Source organism: Falco biarmicus, chromosome 13 (genome assembly GCF_023638135.1).
Source record: "Falco biarmicus isolate bFalBia1 chromosome 13, bFalBia1.pri, whole genome shotgun sequence".
In the NCBI taxonomy this organism is placed as follows: Eukaryota; Metazoa; Chordata; class Aves; order Falconiformes; family Falconidae; genus Falco; species Falco biarmicus.
In genome coordinates this window covers 10,798,712-10,824,334 of record NC_079300.1, presented here as the reverse complement: position 1 = coordinate 10,824,334, position 25,623 = coordinate 10,798,712, and the positions used below count along the sequence as shown (strand labels likewise).

General features: G+C 53.6%; 1 protein-coding gene across 1 annotated transcript in view; it reads right to left on the bottom strand.

Moving 5' to 3' along the window:
* Positions 1 to 243: 243 nt before the first annotated feature.
* SENP5 (SUMO specific peptidase 5) overlaps positions 244 to 25,623 on the bottom strand; it is a 125,295-nt gene continuing 99,915 nt past the window's right edge. The window contains exon 10 of the mRNA XM_056357908.1: positions 244 to 480. Within this exon, the coding sequence (XP_056213883.1) occupies positions 259 to 480 (222 nt within the window). The 3' untranslated portion in view covers positions 244 to 258. The remainder of the gene's footprint in view (positions 481 to 25,623) is intronic.

Below are 25,623 nucleotides of genomic sequence, written 5' to 3'. Positions count from 1 at the left end.
GGGACCCTCGGGCTCACCGCTGCCTTCCCGCGCAGTGCAGCCCATGCAGCTGCAAAGATGAGTGCGCACTCAGGCCATTGGGATTGCCCCCAAGCCAACACAGCTCACCTCAGAAAGCCCTGGTCCCTCTCGGGAGGGGACATTCCACCTCAGAGCCTTGGAGAGTCCTGCTCACAGCGAGTGGAGATTCAGGCAGGAGGATGAGGATGGAGAGGTGACAGCATGACCAATGGACAACACAAGCCATGAGTGGGATCCTCAGCCAGACTCCCACCTCCCCATGGCCACCCTGCAGTAGTACCAGCTTTCCCCACATCCCTGCCAGATGCGAGGCCAGGCTGGGTGCCCACCAGCCTCCCTCCCCAGGACCCCGCTCACCTGGCTGCCAGCCTGCCCAGGGACCCGGGCATCTCCCCTCGCAGCTAGGGAAGCTGCAGCAGTGTCGGAGCTGCCTTCTCCTTCCAGCGCTCGGGCAAACTGCTATTTGTGAAACAAAGGTGAAAACATCAAATCAAATGGATGAGTCAGAGAAGTTCAAAAAAGGGGAGCGCGGGGAGGTGGGGGAAGCAGGATCTCCATCTCCCCTCCCACCTGCCAGCAGGCAGGGGAGCAGGCAGCACACCTCGCCTGTTGGGCAGCCCATCACCGCTTCAAAGCGGGCGCAGATAGGATCTAGCAGCCAGAGACAGCGCGAGCAAGCGCTTAGCGGAACGGAGATGGCTCCCGATAAGCCAACGTGTGAACTCCCAGGTTTAAATTAACTAATGACTTCAGATGCTGCCGATAGTCTGCAGGGGATGGGGAGGAGTGATTTATGGGGGAAGATTAAGCAGACTAATTAGGCCAGCCTCACCACTTACGAGTTTTCCAGGCGGGCTGGGGGCTGTGCCAGGGAGACCCACTGTGCCCCAGCCTTGTGGGAAGGGATGGGGAGCAAGCCCAGCTGCAGGCACCCCGGCACCCTCCTTACCCAGGAGCACGGGCTCCCGCCATGCACTTGCCTGCAGCTGCCCACTGCTGGGTGCAAACATGGGATGCTCATGGGCTCTCTCCTGCTGTGTGAGCTGCACCTCCCCAGCCAGCTGGGGGTGGGGGGGCCCAGGCCTCTGCTCAGCCCACACTGGGCTGCTTTATGGCCACTGTAAATTACAGCCCTGCTTCCTACCTGAGCTAAACGCCTCTCATCTCCTAGGCTCTTTCTTACTAGCGGATAATTTTTATTGTTCCTAGACAACAGTCTGCTGCTGTTAAAACATGAAGCCAGGGCATGTGCGTGGCTTGGCTCTGCCCTGTGCTGACCCGCTGGTGGGGGCATGGGGAGGGATGTGCCCACCACCCATCCGCCCCTCGCTGCTCCCTGCAGCCACCATGCCCCAGGCACTGCATGGGCCAGGCAGCACAGCTGCCAGGTCTCTGGGAGGGAGTACAAGGTCAACAGGACTCATACCAAGGCTCTTCCAAATCCCAGTTATATACATTCCAAGAAGCAGTGATTTCCAGTGGCTGGGGAAGTGCTGAGCTCAGCCCCACATTGCACTGACTCACTGCTCTCACGTGTAACAAGTTGCCATAGTCTCAGCCAGGAGAGCTTTTTATCACGTTATGGGAAAGCACTTGCAGTTTCCTTTTCCAGGAGCCCTGGATATAATAAAAAGGCCTCCTCAGGCTTCAAAGCGGGAGGATTTTCATTGCTTCCCGGGCCGAGAACAAAGCACTATTGAGCATGGCCAACAGTTGTTGTCTCTGTCCCTTGATGTGCATCAAGCATCCCATCCCCAGGGCTCAGCGGCGGCATGGAGGGTTGGGTTCATAGGAATGGAGACGGGTTCATCCTGCCCTTGTCCTGGACTGGGAGCACAGTGAGATGGATTTTCCCCTCTTGAATCAGCCAGGCTTCACTATGAGGTGCCGGGGTGGCCATGGGCAAGGCAAGAGGAGCACTGGTGGCCTGCCCCAGGGGCTGGCGTCACCTCCCCACCCACCCACTCAGTACCTGTGAGACAACAGGTCACTGCTGCAGTGAGTAATGCTGTTTTCAGCAAGCATTGTATGCCTGACTCTGTAAATAACACAGTTAAAAGTACCATGAAACCAGCTGTTTTCATGTTAAAATGGAAATTTAATAGTGACAAGCAGAAGCCGCAGGGGATGCAGCTTGGGCTTCCTCCAGGAGCCCACAGGAGCCGCAGCTTAACGCTGGGGCATGAACTCTCCGTCCTGCTCAAAGCTCAGCCCTGGCATGGTGCTCACCTGGAGCCGTGCAGGGAAGTGTGGGGGCTTCCTGCCCCTCGCCCCAGGGCACCCGTAGGGAGCCAGAGCCCTGCTTTCAGCCTGCTGCCTCTGGCACCATGATATGCTGGGGACAAACAGGCAGTCGGGGATGTTTCCCAGACCCCTTTGGAAAAACAGTAGCTCCTTGTCACTGCTATCAGTGCGAGCATCCCAGGCCCTTCCCCTGCCCACAGCTGGGTCTGGGATGGGATGCCTGGAGCCCTTTGTCACCAGCACAGGGGGACTGGCTGGTGAGTGCTCTGCCTGGCATGGTGCCACCAGTCCTGTCACTGGAAATGGGGTTTTGGGGGAAGGAACTGCTGCTGTCCCCGTGGCTCCTTCTCCCCCTCATGCAACACAAAGAACCGGGCTGAGCGGGGCTATGGTGCTCCCACGAGCCTCCGCTTGCTCCCCACATCCTCTACCGCCAGCCCACACTCCAGTCCCACTGCCTCCCCCCAGTTCCCTGTGAAACAAAAAGCCCTCCCGTTTGTGTGGAGCCAGAGGCAGGAAAATTCATTTGGAAAGAAAAAAATTAAAAAAGAAAAAAAGGAATAAAAAAATCAGAGGAAATAGTCTGCACCACTAATGCCGCACCGCTGCGGCCACCCGTGACCTGCTCGAGCAACATGCAATGTCATTAGCAAGCAATTACTCACTGCACAATATTTTTATTTCCCCAAACCATTAATGAATTATTTAGGCATCTCTAGGAGTTACATGGAGGATGATCAACCGCTGCTTATCCTGAGCTGTTGGCGTGGGCTGCCTCAGTGCCTGGTGGGGAGCCGCTTTTGGGAAAAGCATCCCCATCCCCGTGATGCTCTGTGTGCCCGAGCACAGCACTGGCATTGTAAAGCTCACTGCCTCACTGCCAGCAGGGCAAAATAACTCTGGCTTTCCCTGCAAAGGCTATCTAACCAAGAGTAGGAGCTTTTTTCCAGAGCTGGAAGAGTGAAGTTCACCTGCTCCGCCTCCCCCAGCCCTTTCCTCCCCCTTCCTCCACCTCCCTTCGACGTGCTCCAGGCACCTGCCTGGTGCCAAAACCATTGAGAAATTCGGCACTGATTTGTAACGCGTGAAGGTAATCCACTGCTGGAACAAATCGCCGCATCAAGTCACAAGCTAACCTTGGCTATCTGCTAATGAACACAGGGCTGCGACGTCTAAAAGCTGCGGAGAAAGCCTGGGCTTTGGCTAGCTGGCGGGCAGCCAACTGACAGAGCGAGCTCTGGCTGCTGCTGACTGCAGCCATGGAACTCCACCGGGGTATCACCGATCCCTGACAAAGCAGTCCCCACCAGCACACGCATGGGCTTGAAGTGTCTCACCAGCTCAGCCCAGCTTGCTGAAGCAAGGCACCCCTCAGTATCCTGTACTAGGGCTAACGGGTGTGAGCTGAAGGCTCCTGAACCCAGACAAGCCCTGGGCAAAGAGGTTTTCCCACCTACTCCAAGAAGCATCTTTAATCCTGCAGATGAATGCAGTGAACACAGAGCAACGTGGTGGTAAAGGCATTCACTAAAAAAACTTTAGAAGGACGTGAGTCCTTTCATAAAATCACCCTTCCCTGTTGGAAGAGCACACGGTGAGGAAGGACTGCTGGGAAATGCTCCGGTGCCGAGCGCAGGACCTCTGGCTTGCCCGGTGCCCAGCTGCTGAAGGACACGGGAGCTAAAGGGAGAACTGGGGAGCTGGTGCTGCAGCATGGGGAGGCTGCAGGGCCCTCTGCTCCGGAGCTAAGGAAGAAGGCTGTGTTTTAAAGCCAAAATTCTTAGTAAGGGAAGGGAAGCCCTGCTCCTGGCTCTCCCTTTCCTATTGGTACCGCTGGCAGGTTGCTGGTGCCAGGGGGAGATGCTGGCCACGTGGAATGACAGAGGAGCTCCTGGGCATTTCAGCTCATCCATAAAACCTCCCCATCCCTCCCTCTCTTGCTACTCCCTGTGCTCTCACACCAAGTGTACAGCCTCCACTGCAGACCTGTCTTTGGGCTTGTGCTGGCCGGGCTGCAGGCTGCACAGGGGCCCTGGTGGGAGTCAGCCTCACCAGCCACCATGGAGCAGCCCCCTCACCCTGGCAAGGCCAGTATCCTTCCTGGCAGCCCCTAGCACGCTTGGCCACAGGTCTCTTCCAACACTTTGCCCTCCCCCCTTGCCACAGCTCAGTTCCCTGTGTGGCTTCAATTGCCAGGGAAAGCTCCCACTGCCCCTGGCCCCTGCCTGGTGGGGTGAAACTCCTGCTTACTTGCGACCGATTGCAAAATCCCTCTTGGACCTGGGGACCATCACCACATCTCCCGCTTCCAGCTCCTGAATAACGTCCAAATCCTCTTGCTCACAGCTGCCTGGTGTCTCCACCACCCCCATCCCAGCCTGCCCAGTTTGTGATATCCCCAGCCCACCTGGTCAGCTGGCAGTGCCTCCTTCTGTCCCAATCCCCATGGGGACACATAGTCTATTCCGAGACAAAAATTTTCCTCTTTGGGGGCCTTTTCTGTGTTCCCTGCCCCAGGGCAGCCCCTGTGACCACTCCACCAGCCCTGCAGCCCCTTGGTCCAGCAGTGGCAGCATCAGCAGGGTGAGCTCCATGCCCAGGGGCACCCCAGCACCCGATGAGCCTGGCATACTCCTAGCCCAAGGCACCCAGTGAGCCTTCTGTCTTATGAATTACTTCCCCTGTGCCAAGGGGTGGGGCAGAAAGTGCTGAGGGATGTGGGTAAGGATGGAACAGCGACCTGTGCAAGCCCAAGCCTAGGTACCAGTGCCTGGGTGCTCAGCCACTGTGATTTCCAGGGGCTTGTCCCTTCCCTAGGGAAAACACTCAACCCACTTTGGCTGCTGCTGAATTCGGTGGAGCGCCTCGCCTGGGCTCAGTGGTTTGGGCAATTAGACCTTTTCCACAACGCACAGCTTCCCCCTCGCTGGTCCTTCTGATGTCTCAGTGATGAAAGCAGAGATGAGACCCGGAGGGAGGGACCCCCCGTAAGTAAGAGGGAGTTCGCAGACACCACCACATCTCCAGCTTCCCCTCCTTCATCCCCAGCCCCGCTGTGCATTATGTGGCTCTCGCCTGCAGTGGGGCCTCAAACCAGAGAAACACTCGCTTTTTTGTCAGGGCTGGTCTCCTCATGTTTATTTCCCTTTGCCGCGTGAGCAATTTCCCCTTCCCACACAGGGAGTGTCGGCCCGTAATCGTATCAAACGCGGCCGTGGGGATGGGGCCAGCCCTACCCCGCGCCAGCAGAACCAGGCAGGGACGAGCGCCCGTGCGGCCGTATCTCATCTGCCGGCATGCAGCACGCCGCCGCGCCTGCAGGAAACATATGTCACTGGTTAAACAGATCGTGAAAGCTTCAATCACTTCCTTATGGTGGAGCTGGGCTGAATTCATACCAACAGCCAGCATCTCCTGCGCCCTTTCCCGTGAGTGGGATCGGCCCTCGCCCCCGTGGGGTGCTCCCCTTGCCCCATAGAGATGGGGCAACACCATGGGGAGCTATGAAACACTATCCAGAAAGACAAACGGTTTCTTGTCAGCACCTTGTTACCTACCCAGGATGCTCCCCTCCACCTGCAAACTTGCTCCACAGTGAGCTCAGGGATAGAGAAAGCCTCTCCCAGATGCACAGTCCACCTCCAGGCTCCCTCCAGCAAATAAAGCCCAGAGCCTCATGCACAGCTGCTGTGGTCAGGGCACCCTGTGCCTGCTGGCAGCATGCAGCCAGAGTCCAGTAACAGCCTTGCTGGTCCCCAACCCCTTGCTGTCCTCTGGGGTGGCCTTGCAGGAGCTTGGCACGTTTCGTGGGCACAGGCTGTGCATGGAGGAAGGGACCCCCCAGTTCTGCTCATCCCCGAGAAGCTTTATGTAAAGCTTTCTCAGAGTGTCTCCCAGGGATCAGCATCTCCTGGAGCAATCTGCTCCAGAGGGACGTTAATCACACATTCTCTTTCGCTACACTGATGGGGTTATAAAGCTCCCAGGGCCAATAAAGCAGGCGGCCATGGCTGCCCCCCTCCCTGCCCCACAGCAGGGGTCTGGGGCTGCCCAGCCAGGATGCCTGCCCAGGCGGATCCCTCTTTCCGCAGACACAGGTAGGTGTCAGTGAGACAATGCATCATCGCAATGTCTCCGCCATTACACTCAGCTTTCTCCCGTGGGCTGGAAGTTGCTTTTTTTGGAAGAAAGGCAAACAGGAAAGCTCACGTGGGCTTGGTGATGAGACTAGCGGCTGCTGTCATCGGAGCCCAGCAGCAGGGAGAAGCTGGTGGGCCAGGCCAGCCTGGCTGTGGGTGCAGTTGCAATGGCAGACCACATGCCAAAGAGCTCCCCTGGTTTCTCTGCTGCCAGCCTGCCTTGCCCAGGGGTGCCTCCTGCCTCCCCACAGCCTCTGGCCACCTCTGTGGCACAACTCCCCTGGGACAGAGGGGAGCGCTTGACAATAACATCCTCCTCCTATGCCTGAAACAACAGCCCAAATCCCAGGCCTTTCCTAGGATTGTATTTCGGTGAAATCCCCACACCATCACAGAAGACCACAGCAAGACAACAGTGTTATTTCTGCAAACACCCACAGATCCCTGCCCGCTCCAGGCACTGGAGACGAGGGCGTGCAGGCTGTGCCATGTCTGCACGGCTCCCACCTCCCCAGGCTTTGCTCACCAAGGCATCACCTCCTGTAACAGCCAGTTTGCTTGCTTGTGCCTCCCTGCTCAGAAGCAGCATCAGCCCCAGCACCACACTGCCAAGAGCACCTGCTCGTCGGCTCCGGCTCCTCACTGCAGGATTGTGTTGGTTTTGCCATCGGGCTCTCCTTCCATTTCTTCTCTGCACAGCCATTTTCCTTAGCTTCTCCTCCATGGAAGCCAGCTGGATCGTCCCTTCTGCTTGCAAAGGACAAAGACCAAACCCCTGCTTGGTCTCACCAGTGTGATCTGCCCAGGTGCCTCTGCCCCAGGACTGTGCACTGTGTTAGCAGCCCTGGTTCTGTTGGTATTGGCAAATCCGATCCCAGCCGGAGCAGTGCCTCCTGCCAGCTCATTAATGAAGGGAGTACATAACAAACACCTCCCTCCCCTCCCCTGCAAGCTGCCTCTGGGATGCTCTCCTTGCTTGGTCGCTTTCTAACGCATGCGGCAGCGAGTCAGTCCCTGCATGGCCATAGCCTCGTGCGAACGATGGGAGCCACCACAGCTCTGCCAGTTCCCACACGTGCCCCAGGGAAGAGGTAGGATGGCTCTTCCACTCCCGCACACCCCTCCTGGATCCCAAAATCCATGGGGTGAGGTTTGCCTCCCACCCACATCTGCTGCTTTGCTGGTGGCCAAGCGAGCGCTGCAGAAACTGGGGCAGCAGTGTCCAGCCCACAGCTGGCTGTGTCCCCAGAGCAGCTGCCTTCCCCAGCAGGAAGGGTCTGGTGGAGGGTTGTGCAAAGGCACAAGACAGTTCACATGGCCAGATCCTGCCACCTTGATCGGTGTTCCTGGGGGACATACCTTCATTCCAGTTCATCTGCGTCTTTTTATTTCCAGAGCCCAGGAGCCATCTCCCCACCTCGTCACCTCTTACCTATTGGGATGGAGTGCCCAGCTCCACAGGTCGTTTGTACAAATTAAACTGATTTTAAAGGGGAGAGGAGATGCAGACTCACTACCCATATACACTTTGTTATGTGCTCTGCGACCTGCTCGAACCACATAGCTCCTCATAGTTGTAAACAACTCCCATTGCTGGTTCCCAGCTTGCGTCTCCAAAAGCCTTTTTGGGCCAGACCCTCCATGCCTCCCAGTCCGCCCACAGCTCCAGTCCCTGGAATTTACCAACACTTAAAAATATTTTACGCATCCCTGTAAAGTCACACACATTTAAAGCCAGCTGAGGCCTGAATTATGTTTTAAGATGTTGTCCAATTTGTAAGCATCATAAAAACCTGAAATAAGTTATCTTAGAAATAACCACAGGGAAATTACAGTCCTGACTTGCAGCAGAGGAGGCCATGACCCAGGTGCACAAGCAAACAGCTCTCCCCGTGACTAATGCAGCCAGCGAGCGGGAGGGCTGCTGGGGCTTTCAGGGGCTATATTTTAGCCATCAAATTTGCTATAATCCTGGGCAGCTTTAGAGCAATCATTACGTAGCTCCCCTCCTGCCACAAGAGCTTGATTTTTCTCTGAGCACGCTCTTGTCACCAGCACGGGCAGAGCTGAGTCGTGCTGTACTAGGGATCTCCATGGGTGCAGGCTGCTGCCAGGTAGCAGCAAGCGAGGGATGGAGGGATGGGAGACTCGGGGAGGTGGCTGCCAGGACCCTCTGCTGCCCTGGACCTATTTGGGAGCATGGAGGGAAGCGGAGCTTGGGCTGACAGGCTTTTTCCTCAAAAAATATTACCTAGTGAGCCATACGGAGGGCATCCTGCCCATGAAAAAACTTTCCTGCCAGGCCGTACCAGGGCTCAGTCTCATGCTTTGCATTTTATCAGCATAGACAGAGGTTCGTGAATGGGGCTGTAGACCCTCAGTAGTACTAAGCACCACCCAGCAAACAAGGTGGCTGCCACCTTCCAAGTCTCCTCCAATTAATTTCTGCAAGGGACCACTGCCCTCTGCTACACAAAGAGTTGCTCCATCTTGCTTCCTTTCCATCAAGCACCTGCTACATTTTGTTTTTTATCCGAAGTTCCCTTGTTTTTGCTGCTAGCTTCCAGAGAGGGAGAGGCACCGTGGGGCTGGATGCACCCACTCTCCTCGGCATGGCGAGACCTTGCTGGGTTCCTGGACACCCTGAGAGCCTCGCATGGCACATCTGGGCCATCAGCTTCCCATAGCCTCCATGCAGGCTTTGGACATTGTGGAGGTGCACAAAAGGCAGGTCGTTAAATGAAACTGCCTGGATGAAGAGCGGAGCAGGACCCGTGCCTGTGAGCAAGCCAGCACCCAGCATGGCAGGAGCAGCCGGCCGCCTTCCCCACATTTTGCACTCTCCATCTGTCTCCAATGCAAGGCGGGAGCCTGGCGTGGAAACCCGCTGATTCTTTCCAGAGCTGCAAAACGAAGCTTTTTCATCCCAAGGACACAGGCTGCTCTGCACACTGCCCTCCTGCCTCCCTAAACTCCGACCAGATTTCACACCAAGCCTTCAAAGGGAAGGAGCCGGAGCAGCATCCCCAGCAGGCAGCACCATGGGGACCAGCCAGCCGAGCCACCGAGGCTGCTGGGGGACTGCAGGGCCACCGGTCCCCAGGGCAGGGCGGCAAGTTCCCATGGCAGGAAGGTGTTAACGAAGGCCAACCAAGCAGGCTGTGGCTCAGCCGCTGGCAGGGAATCAGAGAGCCCAGGTCTGTTTTGCTGCCAGGTTATCAGTGGATCCATCAAGCGATGCCTGCTAGACGCCAAATCTATCAGCTCTCCCATATGGATGCCATCCACACTGAGCCATTTCCTGCCTAATCGGTATCAGCCCTGCTCCTCCCTCCCCAAAAATCACTCTTCACAGCCTGCTGCAACTCTACAAATATTTTTACAACAGGTAAAAAAAGGCACTGAGTGCATCCCCCCCTGCCCAAACCTCCCCCCAGGGTGCTTGCTGTGCACCATCGCTGCACCAACTGGGATGCAGGTGCCGGAAGACATCCTTGGGGTCTAACATTACCTTGCACTCTGGATTTTTACCCCGGCTCTGCAAACATCCCCATGGATGCCGGAGGCCTCACAGGTGACACAAGCTGGACGGGACCTCCCCAGGTGCCAGGGCAGAGCCCTGGCCAGGGTGTGCCTTATTTACTGGCAGAGAGGAGTTTACCTTGCGAAGGTTTCTATGCCTGATAGCCTGGGATTATTTTGGCTTTCATGTGGTCTCTAATGAAAGGGAGTCTGGAACAGATGCAGATTCGAAAGAAAAAAGGAGGAGGAGGAAATTTCTTAGCATAGGGTTTCGGTTCCCCTGCCTATAAACAGTGCTGACAGCGAGAGGCGGCGGTGATAAACATGGAGATAAGGGCCCAGCTAGACAGGTAATTTGGCGCAAAAGGTTTGTCTGGAGAAGCTTAGACAGAAGTCGCCACACGCTGTTTAAAAAACACAAAACCTCAAGCCCTGGCCATGGTGGGCGGCTGTGCCAGGGAATTCCCTCTGCTGCTCGGGCACAGGACACCCCGGTAGCAGGGGGGTTCCCCCCGTTATTAAGCACGGGTAGTTTTCCTGCCTGGCAGATGCCCAGGGCTGCTGCAGGAGCTCCCAGCAGAGGGGCTGCTCCCAGAAAAAGCCCTTGGCATTCCCTCCACTGCCCCCAAACCATCTCGCTTCCTCATCTGATAAGCTGCCACATATTCTCAGAGTTAAACATCTTCTACAATGCATGCTATTCGAGGGAATAATTCCGCCTTTTTAAAGATTCATGGATATTGGCATTAGAGAGAAAACCAGCGGTTTTCCCTTCCTCGTGGTCAGAAATCACTGCGGGCCAGGATTGTTTCTGATAACAATAAATAGTGTCTTGGCCACGGGATCATCCCACCAGCAGTATTATTCCCAGGGTCCCAGGTAACGGGAGCATAAATCCTAAAGCTTTGAATAAAGAGTGTAAATGTTTTAAGGCAAGAGCAGCACATATAAATTGTGTATAACTTTATAAAAGCGGCAGAAAATACAGCCCTGCCGCGCGACCGGCGTAAACCTTACACAACAGCCAGGATGATTCACAGGAGCAAAGCAGCATGAATCACACAGCGGCGGGTGAAACAGGTTTCTACCCCGTACCTTTAATGCAGACAGCCCAGCTTCGGCCAGGATCTTATCAGCCCCATCCTCCTCCCTCTCCACTGGTGCATGACTCGACTTGCCGGCATCACCTTGCCGGCATCGCCGGGGCACGGTGGGAAGAGCCGGGGCAGGCAAAGGCATTGTAGAAGAGCTGAGGAGGGTTTCTTTTAAACCAGCTGGTGCTTAGCAGGGACAGCAGAGAGATGCCTATTATTTTCAGGTGATAACAATGAACCATTTCTACAGAAAGCGATGCCAAAGGAGCAGAGATTATATGAGTCCGTCCAGCACAAAGCTGTTGGAGTTGAAAGGGAAATACCCAAAGGCTCTGACGGCTCTCACTTGCCGAGTGACCTGGCTGCTAACAAAAGAGGCAGCGAGGGAAATAGTCTACTCTCCAGCAGGCGTAGAGACACGCCTCTCTTTAAGGCTGTGAGAATTGAATCGGTGGCTAGAGATGAAGGTGCTCATAAGAAGCTGAATTTTAAAACCCGTAAATTAACTAAGTAAGAGAGGGGCGAGCTGTCCTGGCTTCCTGAAAGGGAGTTCATGCCTCTAATCTGCTAGGATGCTTTCTCCCTTCGTCAGGAGGGCAAAATAAGGGGAACTACTTGACATAATATGTTTGGGGTTTCAAAGCTCTTTGACAAGGTCCCTTACGAGAGGCTATTAAGGGAATTAAATGCCTGTGAAGCAAATGGAAAAAGTAACTCTAATGGTTAGAAACAAAGAGGCAAAACGTGTATATTAATGAGGGCTACCTTTCAGAAGGCTACGGTACTCGTGGGGACGCTCCCCAAGTTTTCACGTTAATACTGGTGGTTAAAGAGATGCCTTAATGATCTGGAAAAGGAGAATGAAAAATGTCATAAGAAAAATCTGGCAGAGGACCCAAATTGCACAGAGTGTTCAGAACAAGAGAAGACTACGGGGAACTTCAAAAGGCGCGAAGAGAGCTTGATGGATGGGCCAGTCAATGGCGGATGAAATCCAAAGTAGACAAATGCGCAGTCATGCACGCTGCAAGGAACAGGCCCCACTAATTCAAACAAAATGTTAAAATGCAAAGGAGTGGGAGAGATAACAGGGGAAACTCTCTGGTGCCAATACCTCCATCAACAGCACCCCTCACCGAGGGCGTTGTGCTCAGCCTTGGTCGCTTCACTCTGAATGATGGCATTTTTAAGCCCTGCTTTCCCTGGCAGGAGCCCAGCAGCTGCACAGGCATGGGGACCCTGCCCATCGTTGGGCACTGGGGGCTGGTGCAGATGGAGAAGATCCATCAGGTGAGACAAAGCATCTCCTCCAGTAGGAGCTGCTGAGCAAGAGACTGATTTTGGGGGCTGGGATTGCTCTCACAGGGACCCTTCCCATTGCCCAGAGGAAGAGCCCAGTGAGACCTGCCAGATGTTTATCTTGATGAATAACCTCCTGACAGCAAGGTAAGGCAAAGCCCCACACCGCCCTCCCCAGGGATCAGTCATTCCAGATGATGGCCACATTGAAGCAGCCCAGGAAGGTGGGAAGTTCCACATGCAGCCCAGGACTGACAGGATCAGCCAGTCTGGCAAGGTCCACATGGTGCCTGACCCCATGCCATCTCTCCCCTAGGACAGGGTGAGCTGCTTGTTTGCTCAGCTGGGGATGGTCCCAGCTCCCTGCTTCATCCCACTCCTCCCCAGTGCTGCCAAAACCGGCACAGAGGAGCTGGACTTTGTCAGCAGTAACAGGTCCCATCAGTGGGTGCTTGAAAGCAATAAACATCTACAGTGTCCTTGAAACAGATGCAGATGTTGAAAGGAGGTTGTTGGGAGGTGCAGGTCCATGGCCAGGCATTGGTTACCCCCAGGGGCTGGGGGACAGATGCCAGAAGGGTCCCAGCTTGCCACCCCAGTGGGGGTTCCTCTGGCATGGCTTTGATGCCTGAGAGATACCAAGATTCAGTGGGGGCTTTGCTTTGAAAGCCAGGCAGCCCAGCCCTGGCACTGGTTTTGGGACATTCCTTGTTGCAGGCTGGGAGGGCAACAGCTGTAAATACACCAAACTGGACACCACCGGGCAGCCTACAGTGAGCAGGGACCTTGCAAGGAGCAAATGGGGAAGACCTGGTGGAAATGGTGCTGGGGAGGCAAGGGGCACACAGCGAGCGAGGAGTGGGCATGGGGAGGGGAAGGCTCGTCCCCACAGAGGAAAGGGAGCAGAGGCCTGAAGACCCCCACTGGGTTTTTCCATTCACAGCTTTGTCAACGGCTACTTTTCCACAAATACATTTAAATATTTATTTCCAACAAGTGGCTGGTGGGTGGTAGAGGAAGGAAAGACACTTATTGAATAATTGTGCAACCCTCAAGAAAAGCCATAAATTACCCAGCTCTATCTGTCACTATAATTTCCAGCCAAAGTCCCAATGAATCTTTCCCAACAATAGTGTAAGGACAGGTCTGAAAATGTATTGAACCATCTAAGCACTTGGGTAAGCAAAGCGGAGGCATTAATAACCGCCGCGAGACAACCCACACTGCAGCAGGGATGGAGCATCTCAGGCCACCTTCGCTCCATGGTCTCTGCCGCAGCCCTCGCTGCCCCAGCACGAGGCAAGGGTGGCTCTGGGAGTCACCAGCCCCAGAGAGCAACTGGAGGCTTAAGTGGTTCAAAGGTTTTGATAATTCTAGGCAAGAAAACTCGACAGCAGAAAAGCATCGCTAATGGAAACCAGTGCCTGAGGTACATCTGTTTACAGGCAGGAGAGGGGCGACAATTTGCTGGTTGGCCCTGGAGTTTTGGTCCATAAAGCAACAGAAGATGGGATGTTTATCCACACAATGAATCGTGTCTCACCTACAGGCTTCAGTCCAGCATGTTAACATAAAGGCAAATAAAAAATACAGTCAATTTCTGGCCAGACAATAACAAAATACAGTAAAAATAATTTCTGTTAACTGCTTCTCCAAGAAGCATTTCTTAATTCAAACAGATTTTTGCCTTTTCTCCTCAAACTCTTCCAGCAGCCAGCATAAGAGAGTTAAAAAAAAAATCCCAAACACTCAGGCATTGGCAGGTGGGATGGGCAAGCCCCATCTCTCAGTGGGTTTACACCCACCCCACCGATGGCCACGGCCTGCTGGGGGCAAGGGCAGCCAAACCCCCCTCTCGGGGGCAAACCCAGTCCGGAGCTGCCCAGCACTAGGCTGTGAGTCCAGTCATGCTCCAAAGTCCCCGATACGCCGTATGCTTTCACTTCACGTTCCACTTCTGCACTTCAAATGCTATTCCCACAGTGAGGATTTACTGCTGCCGGGTTTGCAGGCAGCCCTCCACCACGTATCACGTAATGCCATCTCCAAACGGCCGGCGCAGCTCTCTCCAGTGCATACAGGACCCCCATTACTCTGATACCGGAGCACTTCACAAACATTAATGGATTTAAGCCTGCAACCTCCAGCTGAAGCAGGGAAGAGTTATTACTCCTGTTTACAGAGGGGGAACCACGACACGGCAGGGCTGGCTTGCCCAAATCCATGGTGAAATCTGTAGCAAAGCAGGTGAGGGGATGTGGTTTCTTGTCTCTCGGATTAGCATCCTAATACCAAATCTGCTTTTCCCTTCCCATGAATGGCCTCCCTCCATGGGGATTTTCGGCCGTCATTGCCTGCCCAGACACATTGGGCCTTTAAACACAGGGGGACGTACCCCAGCCCTGCTCCTGCAGGAGGGTGCGGGGCAGCTCCCGGGACTCTGGGGAGTGGCTGGGGAAGGGGGGTCCCCTGGGAGACCGCAGCCTCCCCGGAGCAGGCAGATTAACGTTTCAACTTGGCTCAGTGTGACATTTCCATCTGGTTTGACAAACTAAACATTTGAGTTTGCAAATGTCAAAGTATTTCCATCAAAAATGTCGGCAGCAAAGTCTGACATTTCTTAATCTTTTTTTTGTTCCCATTCTGTGAACATTTTTGATATTTCAACTTCCTCTTGATTTGAGAGGGAAAGCACTGCAATTTTTGACTGGTTTAAGCAATTAAGTATTTTTAACCTGAGCCAATAGCTAGGTCCTGTGGGCTATTCCTGCCAGGAACAGGCATCGACAGTGGCACCAGGCAGTCCCCCCATGAACCCTGATTATTTACAGAGGGGGTCCAGAGGCACACAGCTCAGAGCACGCCAGGAAGCAAGTGGCTGAAGTTTCCTTGCTCTAAGCTGCATCCAGCCAGCCCTTCACCTCCAACTTCTTACTCAGCTCTTTCATGGGTTCACGCTGAGTTCCATCTCCAGAGGCCTGGGCAAGGGGCTTCCCACCACCTCCTGGTGCATTAGTGGAAGAAGAAACAGGAAAGTCAAAGCAGAAAGAAGAGCACGTACCATACAGAAATCTATAGTCAGCTGCATTTTGATACAGTCCCCGAAGTACCTAATTATGCAGCTCGGATTTCTCCCTGCTCCTCATTCCAGCGATAGCTCACCCTGAATCTTTATCAGGCCTTCGGGCTTCACAGACATAAAGGAGACATTCAGCTTTCCCATCTTCCCAGCAGGATGGGAGGGCAGAGGTAGAAGGGCGACATACTGCTCTTGTCAGATTTGCAGAAAGCAATGTCAGGGAGCAGGCGTCTAAGTGCACATAACACCTAAATAAATGCCTGGCTTCCCCACGGCACTCGGGCTCTGCCGGGGAGGGATGGTGTGGAGCCAAGCAGGCAGCTGCAGCAGCACAGGAACACGCTCTGAGGGGGTCTTAGAGGGATTTGGGAGAGGGAGAGTGTGCATGAAAATTGCATCAGAGCAAGAGTTAATTGCCAAGATTAACAGGCTCCAACAAGTGAAGGGTGAGCACTTGAAGTATGAAGTGTTGACTGAGATGCGAGCATTACCCACGGAGCCATGCAGGGCTGATGAGGAGAGGAGCAGAGCTATTTTGGAGCCATGAATGGGTTACACACACCCAGCTGCTCCCTGTTCCCAGGGGATGGGCAGAGGGACTGAATGGTCAACTGCCCCCAGGCATACCAGGGAGGATGGCTTTAGGTCACAAGGCTCCATCCAGGTGGGCAGATGTAAGGGAGCACAGAAAATGGGACCACATGCCCCCACCCTGGGGTTTGCATATTAAAGGTGTCCCAAAGATGGGCCAAGGACAGGCATCAGCTCTGCCAAGATGCCACCAGTGTTGCCCATAGAATTTCTACACCTTTCTTTGAACATAAAGGTGAGGACATGCTATTTGCAATTAGGAACTGGTGAGCTAACCGGAGATGCTTGAGCCACCAGAAGGGAGCAGGCAGCAGGGTGCAGGTGGATGCCTGCTTGGAAAACCAGGGCCAGCTGCAAGAAAAATAAATAAAACCAGCCAGCTCTGATGCTCAGCCAACCCAGGGACACATTAACTGCACAGCCGGGGAGAGTTGTGAGGTGGCTGCACACGTTGGACAGCTTACAAGATGGATGAACACTGTGACTGGGAGAATTTGTTGCTGTTTAAATCAAATGAGGATGGACATGAAGGTACTCTACTTTGGCAGAAACACCTGGGACCGCCTACCTAGTACAAGGCAGAGGCTGAGCATGGTGATGTGCCACAAGAGGAGACTAACTGCCTGCAGGAGAGGGCAAGAAATGCCACCACTGCCTCTGTGGATGAGGGGAGAGAAGAGGGATGGCTGGGGACAGGGCTGCAGCCCAAGTCCAGAAGCAGCTTTGCAACAAGATGCTGCCATAAGGAGGTGAATGGGAACTGCCTGGGAACACGGGGCAGGTCGCAGAGCCCACACTGGCCTTCAATTGCAAAGTTGGCAGCAAAAGAATCCAAGGGAAAAGCTGAGATGCAGAAGGAAAATGCAAAGGAGAAGCTATGGAGAGTGTCTGCTCCCCCAGGCAGCAGTAGGGTGAGCAAGGAGGGTGCCTGGCCCTGTGCTGAGCTCCCAAGCATCATGTTAAGACAGGGGCTCTACTGGCACATGCCAAAAGTGGCCAGTAATGCAGAGGGATCAGGAAAGCTGGTCATTAATGACCTGCAGAAGAAAGGTGCCCACACAAATTTGCACCTTTGGGCCCCAGAGGTGGGGTGCACACAGCTCTGGCAGCCTGGGACTTTCCTGCTTAAGCCCCAAGAAAAAAAGGAAAGGGACATAACCGCACTTGGCTCAGAAAGGCAGGGGTGCTGTGGAGGAGGAGGAGGAGGAGGGCGTGACTTCCACCAAGTCCCAGAGGAAATCAGTGCAGGAGCTGGGAGCGAAGCCTGGTCTCCCCAGCTGGCCAGTGGCACACTGTGGGGTACCTGCTCCTTCTTATGAGCGCATCCCCCCAAACCAGGTTTGGAGCAGGCATGATTCATGAACTAGAGATAAACTTCTAACAAATATTATTTGCAAACATATCATTCAACTAGCTCTGTTTCTAGGTTACACAGCTGACAATTTTGTAATGCAGAAAGAGAAAAAAGATCAAAACCAGCCGACATGTCAAGGAACATAAGCCACAGAAGACAAAACACAGGGGGAAAAAAAAAAAAAAAAAAAGACTGTATTTCAAAGAGGAAAGAGAAAGAAAACATTAAACCATGGGGTGCCCGGAGATCTCCGCCAGAACCAGGCTTGTCTCCCTCTCTACCAGGGCTGGGGAAGTCAGCGGTGAAGTGATGAAAAGTTGCAAAACTGTCTGGGGTGTGTTACTGGAGGGCAGCGAACACAGCGCAGGGCACGAGATCCCCAGCGCCAAGGAGAGTGCTGCTCAACCAGTGCCCAGCACGGGGATGCCTTGGGCTATTTGTGCACAATGAATGCGTGAATGCAGCTGAAGTGAAAAGGAAGGCGCCTGAACGTCACTGCTGATATTCCCTGAATGTGTCTATGCATTGTGCAGCAGCATTCAAAACCCAAATAAACCATTATAGAATATCTATAAAGAGCAGGATAGAAAATACTATTTTATAAACCTGTCTTCACATCAAGACCAGGGGCCTTTCCAAAAAGATACACTTCAGCCAAACAAATTACAGAGCTCGATACAGGGATAACCGGATGAAGTTTAATGGCCTGTAATACGCAGGAGGTCAGGCTAAGTGAGCTAATAGTTTCTCCTGGCCTTAAAGCCTATGAATGTATGAATAAATCAAGGCAGTAGTTGTTTAGTTCCAGTCCCCCAGCCTGCAAAATTACAATGCAGCAGGAGGAGAGGGAAATTAGAGATGGCCAGTGGAAGCGGCACAGAAAGCTGAGGGGCGTTCAGGAAGCACAGCGCCGAACCACCCAAAAGCCACCGATTAAGATGCTGGGTTTTGCACAGCATGTGACTGACCTTGGAGCTGGTGGCTGGGAGGAATTGCTGGAGTGATTTACAGAAGGAAGAGGACAGCTGGGAAGGAGTGGTGGTTTCTGGGGCAGGAGGGAACATCTGCCCTGGGCTGGGATCAGCCCTGCAGCCAGCGGGACCCAGGAGGTGACGGAGGGTGGGAGCATTGGGCGCCAGAAGAGGCATCACTTCCCATCTTCTAATGCCCACGCATGGAGGAAGAAATCCCAGTGCCAAACACTGCATCCTTGGGTGGGCTGAGGCTGAGAAACCCCAGAACAAACACGGTCAGCAAGGACAGGGAAAGCACCAAAACCAGGAGTGCAAGGCAGGTGAAGCCACAAGGACAGCAGCGACTGGTGGAATGAGTTAGAGCTGACAAAATGTTCTGGGAAACACAAAGGGCTTTTAAAGACATCAGGGAAAAGAAGTGCTAGTGAGAGAAGGATAATAATAAATGAGAAAGGGGCTGGAAGGAATGAAGAGCTTTAAAATGGCTGTTGCTGAATTGCTTTTTTAAATTGCTCTTTAAGGCGATAACTAAAGAGAAGAGGCATGGTCAATTAGGAAGTAATGAAGACCTTGTAAATACACTTACTGATAAAAAGCACGTAAGGGAACGCTTGACAAGCCCAACATACACAAATCAGCCAGGGTGAGCAACATGCGTTTTGAATTATTAAGGGAATTCACTAACGAACTTAGCTAGCCTCTGCCACTTCAAAACCCACCACCATCAACAAAAATAAAATTGCAGTCGGCCACATTCCGAGCTGGCGTAACAAATCAATGGAGGGCTCGGGGAGGGGGGTGACGGGGGCTGACAGGGAAGGAAATAAACACAAAGCAAAATTAAAAAGAAAAAAAAAAAAGGGGGGGAGACTGGAAAAGGAGACTGACAATTAGTAGCCAGGAAATTCATTTCATCCGCCAGGCAAGGAACGCCACAAAATTTGGGGATTAAGAAAAAGGCATTTGCCTGCTCCTGGAGGAAAGCAAAGCCATGAGCAATGCAAAGGAAGAATTCATTAAGGACAAACCATGGTGGTCAAAGCTGACTGGTATTTTGCAGGGCATCGGACCCTCTCTGGGGGCAGGGACTGGTAGATAAAACCTGGCAGGACACATAGCATTTCACCCTGTGTCTTGGAGATCTTTTTTGGACGAATGAATCAGCTGCAAAGCAAGGCGGGCTCAGGAGCCCGCACGGTGCAGCAGCCAGCTCAGGAACCCGTGCTAGGCCTGGTCTTGTTCGGGATGAACATTCACGATTGAGAAGATAAATGGGAAAGTAATTGCATTTGCAGATGATGCTTAATCAGGTCACGCTGTGAACAGAAATAACGCAACAGGAGCCAGGATGGTTTGAAACATGGGTGGAACCGGGAGAGTGACGAGCCTGGAAAGTTGCAGGGACCTCAGAGGAGGTGTCCTCAGCGTAGGTGGTGGGGACAAGCTGGGAGACAGCCCTGGGATGGGAGGTGGCTGGAAGCAGCAGCTTAGGTGGGATTTCTCAATGCCTCTCTCCTGTGCTCTCAGCACACTGAAAGGCACCAGGGTCCCTCAAAATCACCGCTGGCACAGCAGGGTTTGCTCAGGCATTTTGCAGCACAAGGAGGCGGCTGCTTGCTGTCTTGCCTGCAGGTTTTGGGTAGGAAGCGTGGTTCTGGGGACCAGGAGAAAGCTGCTGCCCTGGCTCCAGGGGGGGCTGGGGCTCCGGCTGCCTCCTGCAGCATGGCTGGGGCTGGACAGGCACCCAAGGAAGAGGAGATGTCTATTCTGGGGAAGGGCACACAGATTTGTCCAGCACTGGGGGAAAGCTCCTCCTGCCACCCCCCAAACAGGACAGGGCAAGTAAAGCTGGGAGCCCCAGCAGAGCGGGTGCTATTTGGGAGAGCTGTCAGAGCACTCACTCCCAGGGCATCTCTGCTTCTCATCTGCCTGATGGAAGCTGACGTTGTGTGAACCTTTCCGAGCAAACCCAAATTATTTTAATTTCTAAATCCAAACAGCTCCAATTATATCATTTCCCCTGTGCAAAGCTGGGTAATGCTCTTCAGAGGATTAACTGGCAGGTAAAGAGTTTCCCTGAAAGGGCTATGACAGCACCAGGGGCAGGGGGTGCTTGGGACTGGTTTGGGGTGAGCCAAGGAGCTCACACCCTCCCCAGACATTCCTCCTGTTCAGGGACAGCTGGTGGCAAGATGGGGTGATGACTTAAATACACAGAGGGAATTTCCAAGGTTCAATTTTCTATGTGTATCAGAAAAAAAAAATAATCAGGCTTTTCAAAAAAATCTTTTTGGTGAGCTCTCCTATCCACCGGAGAGGATTTTGGTTTTCCTCCTCTTGCTCTGCACAGAGCAGCCTCCCATGGCAGGCTCAGGGGGGATTTCACGTGAAGGATGAGCGACAAACGATTTGATAGTTACAGAAATGGGAGGGGGGGGGCGGGAGTGAGCGGAGGAAACATTTCCTAAAGAGCTCTGATTAATCAATTAACTGAGTTTCTTCCTACACCAGCCTTTTGCTCACAGCTTCGGTGCCATCCATTTGCAGAGGGTATATTGCACTAACACTTAACATATCATAATTGTAATTATACACCTCCAGCAGCCTTTGATAATTTTTTTCCTCCCATAAGCAGCCCTCCTCCTTTTCTCTAGGGCTGCCTCAGCACTGTTTTCCCACCGTTGTTTTACCCACAGCGTGTGCAAGGTGAGCAGAACAAACCCTGGATACAGCTCCTGCTTCTCACCCCCAGCCCCTCCCCAGCTTTTTTCACTTCCACCCCCAAACCCCATTGCCCCCAGCATCACCTCTTCCTCCTCCCATCCCCTTACCACCTGCTCCTCCATTTCTCCCTGCACTGTTTTTAACAGGGTCCCAAGGTCTCTGCTTCCAGCAGCTCACAGAGACTCTTCTCTGGTTCAGCTGTGCCCAAATCCAGGCACATGCCCCTCCATGAACGCACCCTCAGTTCCCCAGGCCAGCAAGCAGCTTCTGCCAAGCCACCCCCAGCCCCTCCAGTGCTGCTTGGTACCAGCAAACCTGGTGTCACAGGGACAAGCCATCCTGGGTCTGCCATAGGTGGGGGATGCTGACCCTGTTGCTGCTGCTGCTGCCACCACCACCACCTGCAGCATCAGTCCCTTAGCCCTGCCCTCAATGCCTTTTAGCACCTCTGGTCCCACTCCAGCATCACCTGGCTTCAGGAACTACCAAGCCCCCCCACCCACATCCCCCAGCACCCTGCCTGCACAGCTGGGGGCAAGGTGGGGGCCGAGTCTTGCTCCCACCTGGAACCCCTTTGCTCTAGGAACCACAGCTCTCCAGCACTGTCTCCCTCCTAGGCTACACCAGAGCTTGCCAGAGCACCCGAAACATGCCCCCCCAACCCCCTTCCATTTCTGGTTTGAATTCCCAGCCCCTTATCATATTACAAAGTAATCGGGCGTCTCCAGGCTCCTCTAAACTTAAACACCTTTTATTCTCATTAAAGGGGTCCGTGCCTTTCTCCCGCTTCTCTATCTCCCAGTTAAAAGCTAATTAATTACTGTTGACTTTCCCAGCAGATGTTCTTATGTCGGCACTGATCGGAAACGCGGTGATTTGGGAACGGCAGGGCTCCGGCGCGAGGACCAGGGCATGCGGGGTGGTGGGGAGAGGAGCCCTTCCCAGTCAGCCCTCCTTCTGAAAAGGGAGAGAAAGTGGCTGTTTATGAGAAAGGCACTGGTTGTTTTTCTTGGAAAGAAGCAAAATCCTCAGATAGGGGTAAAATCCTGATTCCACAGAAAATTAAGCAGTGTGGATTTCAGTTGGGTCTGGTCAGAGGTTTATTTCCCCTTGTACAAGAAACCTCTCATAAATCACTGCTCTCTCCAAGGGCTTTTCAAAGTGGTGATGCAAAACAGAGCTGCACTGTCCGCGAAAGGCTAGCCGGCCCCAAAGTGTGCCGGGGAGGTGGGAAGGGATGGGCAGCCAACTCCACAGTCCCACTGCCCTGCCACTGCCACACTCCCCGCTGCCCTGTGTCCCTCCTCCTGCCTCTGCTGCTCACAAAACACCAGTGAAGGGCAAGCAGGGATGAGGAAGAAATGGGTGCCGGGGGAAGGAGATGGGTGACAGTGATGGACCAGAGGGTGGATGACCTGGCAGCATGCTGTGTGCTCCGTGGCAGGGAAGGGGCAACAGTGCTGGTTGGTGGGGGTACCATCGCCATGGTGTATAGTAGTGTCTGGGTGGGCATGGAGCATCCCGGAGAGCATGGGCATCCTAGGGGGTATGGACATCCCAATAGGCATGGGTATTCTGGTGAGTACATGCAGCTCCTGGCTGGGCTGGCATCTCCACCGCTGCCTTTGCTCTGCTGGAGCTGCAGCTGCAGCATCCTCAGTGCAGAGTGGGACACAGGGGTATGAAGCCCCTGCCAACGGGGTGCACATCAAAGATACCTTCTTCTGCAAAAATGCTGATGAAAGCACTGCAAAGCAATGAAGCTCCTGGGCTAACAGCCATGCAAATCCCCCTGATGATTACAGTGACTTTCTAATATCGACAGAAACCCCTGTGCTAATGAAATGCACTGAAGTTAAGCAGCCATGGAAATGGCAGCATAGAGAAAGGCCACCAAACAGGCACTAATGGAAATCCAAATCCCCAGAACTAATGGACCGTGGTTGGAGGCAAGGGAACAGGGGTCTCCTGTGCCATTGTCCCTGGACAGTGGTGTGGCCTTCTTTGGCTTCAACTGCTTGGTGCCATTGTCCCTGGAGGAGACGTGGTGTGTGGATGGGGGTACCAGTGGATGGGTGGGAGCACTGGGCACAGAAACTGGGAAGATATGGAGGAGTTTTATCCCATTGGCCTTCAACTCTGGCACTGTTGAGGTGCTTTTTCTTGCCAGGCAGCCTCCAGTGTGGCTGGGAAGTGCTGACTGTGGAGCAGGCGCCTAATGAACACTGCTGCTCACAGCCCTGCCTGGCCTTGACAGACCGTTTCCCATCGAGATGAGGGTAGAAAATGGGATTTCAGCTTTTCCTTTTCATGGTAAATGTTTCTGATTCTGCCAGCTGATGTGTTCACCTCTCGAGTTAATAGGCAATAAGCAAAGCGGTGTCATTCTTGTTAAGGAGACAGAAAGGGCTCCATTTAAATGCAGTGTGTTGGGCAACATAAGCTCGTCTGGGAGAATACCCCATTCCTCTCTGCAGCGTTTCAGGGAGCTGGGAGGGTGGTTTGCATTTTTTCCAACAGCAGAGGCAGGCTGGGTGCATGGCTGGAATACACCAGCACTGAATATAAGGCCTTTGTCGCCTTCCAGTCAGCGCTGCCAGGGGTTTGAATCAAAGTGACCTCAGACACAGGTCCCCCAGCCTGCTCCCTCCCCAGCTATCAGGACAGACTGGGCATCCTCCCCCAGTCCCACACTGCACTGCTTGCTGCCGTTCCTTGCAGCTGCCAGAGCAGCCCAGCCCAGCCCTGTGTTAATGCTATGAATTGCATCTTGCCAGACAGAGGCAAGAAAGAGGGGCTGAACTCCTTCAGACACCATCCATCTTCCCATATGGGCTGCAAGGTGCCGGAGGTGCAGGCAAACCAGGATGCCATGTGCTGAAAGTACATTTGCTATCAAATGCTTACTACTAATTACATAAAAAATCTAAGCTTAAGATGAGGGTGAAGACACTGGGGCAGTCAGTGGGAACACTCTCAAATTGACTCATTACAAAACCCCCGTTGCTGATAGGGTCCTCTCTTTAAATAACAAGAGCTGGTTCTTCTTGCTTTATAAAATTCCATTTAAAGGAGAAATTGCAACAGCTTTCCAGCTCCTTTGATCATTTCTAAAGGTCCTTTCCAGTGCAGGAGAGAAGAGAACTGCTGAGTTGAGGAAGGTGCTTGGTGGGGCTGCTGCTGGCCAGGTCCTCCTCACCTGCTTGGAGATGACATTCCTTCGTCACATGCAAAGCGCTGCTGGCCACCACAGCTGTGTTTCCAGAGCCCAGCATTGCTCTGGTGGCTGGCCAGGTTTGGATGGTGCTGGCCCACTGGTAAAAGGAGAGGAGAAATGCTGAGGGGTTTGTGACTGGGGGGCTGCTGGCGACCTCATGTGATGTCTGTGTTACCTTGGAGAAGCCCTTGCAGCCTCCTCTCCAAACTGGGCAAGTGGCAAGATCCAGGTCCCAGCTCTGAACCTGGCCATGGCACAGTGTTTGTGCGATGGGCACAGGGCAGCCTGCACCGAGGCTGGGTTGCTGCTGCCCCAGGTGATGCCAGCATGGCCACACACCTCCCCGAGGGAGCTGCCACCGCCAGGACCACGGCCGGGCTCTGCTGGGAGAACCGCTGCCAAGGACATGCAAGGTCACCGCTGAATGCCTTCTCACTGCCCTGCCACATGGGGAATCGGTTTCCTACAGCCACGCACATCCTTTGGCTTAAACACCAAAGCCTTGGCAGTTAAAACTGTTTTTCTCTTTTGTCTTTTTACTGAAGGACAGAATGTGTGTGTAGGGGAGGGAATGGCAGCTGGGTGTATTCTAATGAACCTTGATTTCTAGCAAAGCCTTTAATAGTATCTCTGTGTTGTGGTATCTTGCTTGAAAAATTAATTCAAATTGGTTTGGATATAAGCCTTTTCACAGGAGCTGAGAACAAGCTGAAGGATCTGAAACAAAAGGGAACAATATCTTGAGCTGGAAGGCGCTGTTCAGACCCAGCAAGGATTGGTGTTAGGCCTGGTTTTATCTAACACCTTCAATTAATTATCTAGGAGAGGGAACAAACAGCACCTTAATTAAATCTTCAGATGACATTACAGTGAAAAGGTGTTAGACACTGGCAGGGACATGCAAAGGGGCTGGGGAAGGCAGCAGTGCAGTGAGGAGAGGGGCAGGCGGACTCAGCCATGCCGTGCGGGAGGAAGACCCGGGGCTAGCTGGGATCTCCAGGCACCCGCTGCATCCATGGAGGTGAGCAGGGAGCGGCCTCAGCCTGCCGGCTCCAGCCCCAGCATCCTATAACCCTCAGATCCCTGTAGGAGCAGATTTTGGTGCTGCCAAACCCAGCACCACTGGAATGGCACCCGCTTCTCGTGCCCACTGCCCCCATGGCCGTGCTGGCCCCAACCGTGCTGGACAGCAGAGGACTTGCACCTCCTGTGGCTCCTTGAGCATCTTTGAAGCTGCAGCTGGTCTGGGTCTGCTCTGAGGAAAGCCGAAACCCTTCAAGCAATCTATTTTATGTGGTGGGAACCAAGGGAACTTAGCAGAGACACAGCTATGGTCTTCAGTGGTAATGCCAGGTATATTAACCA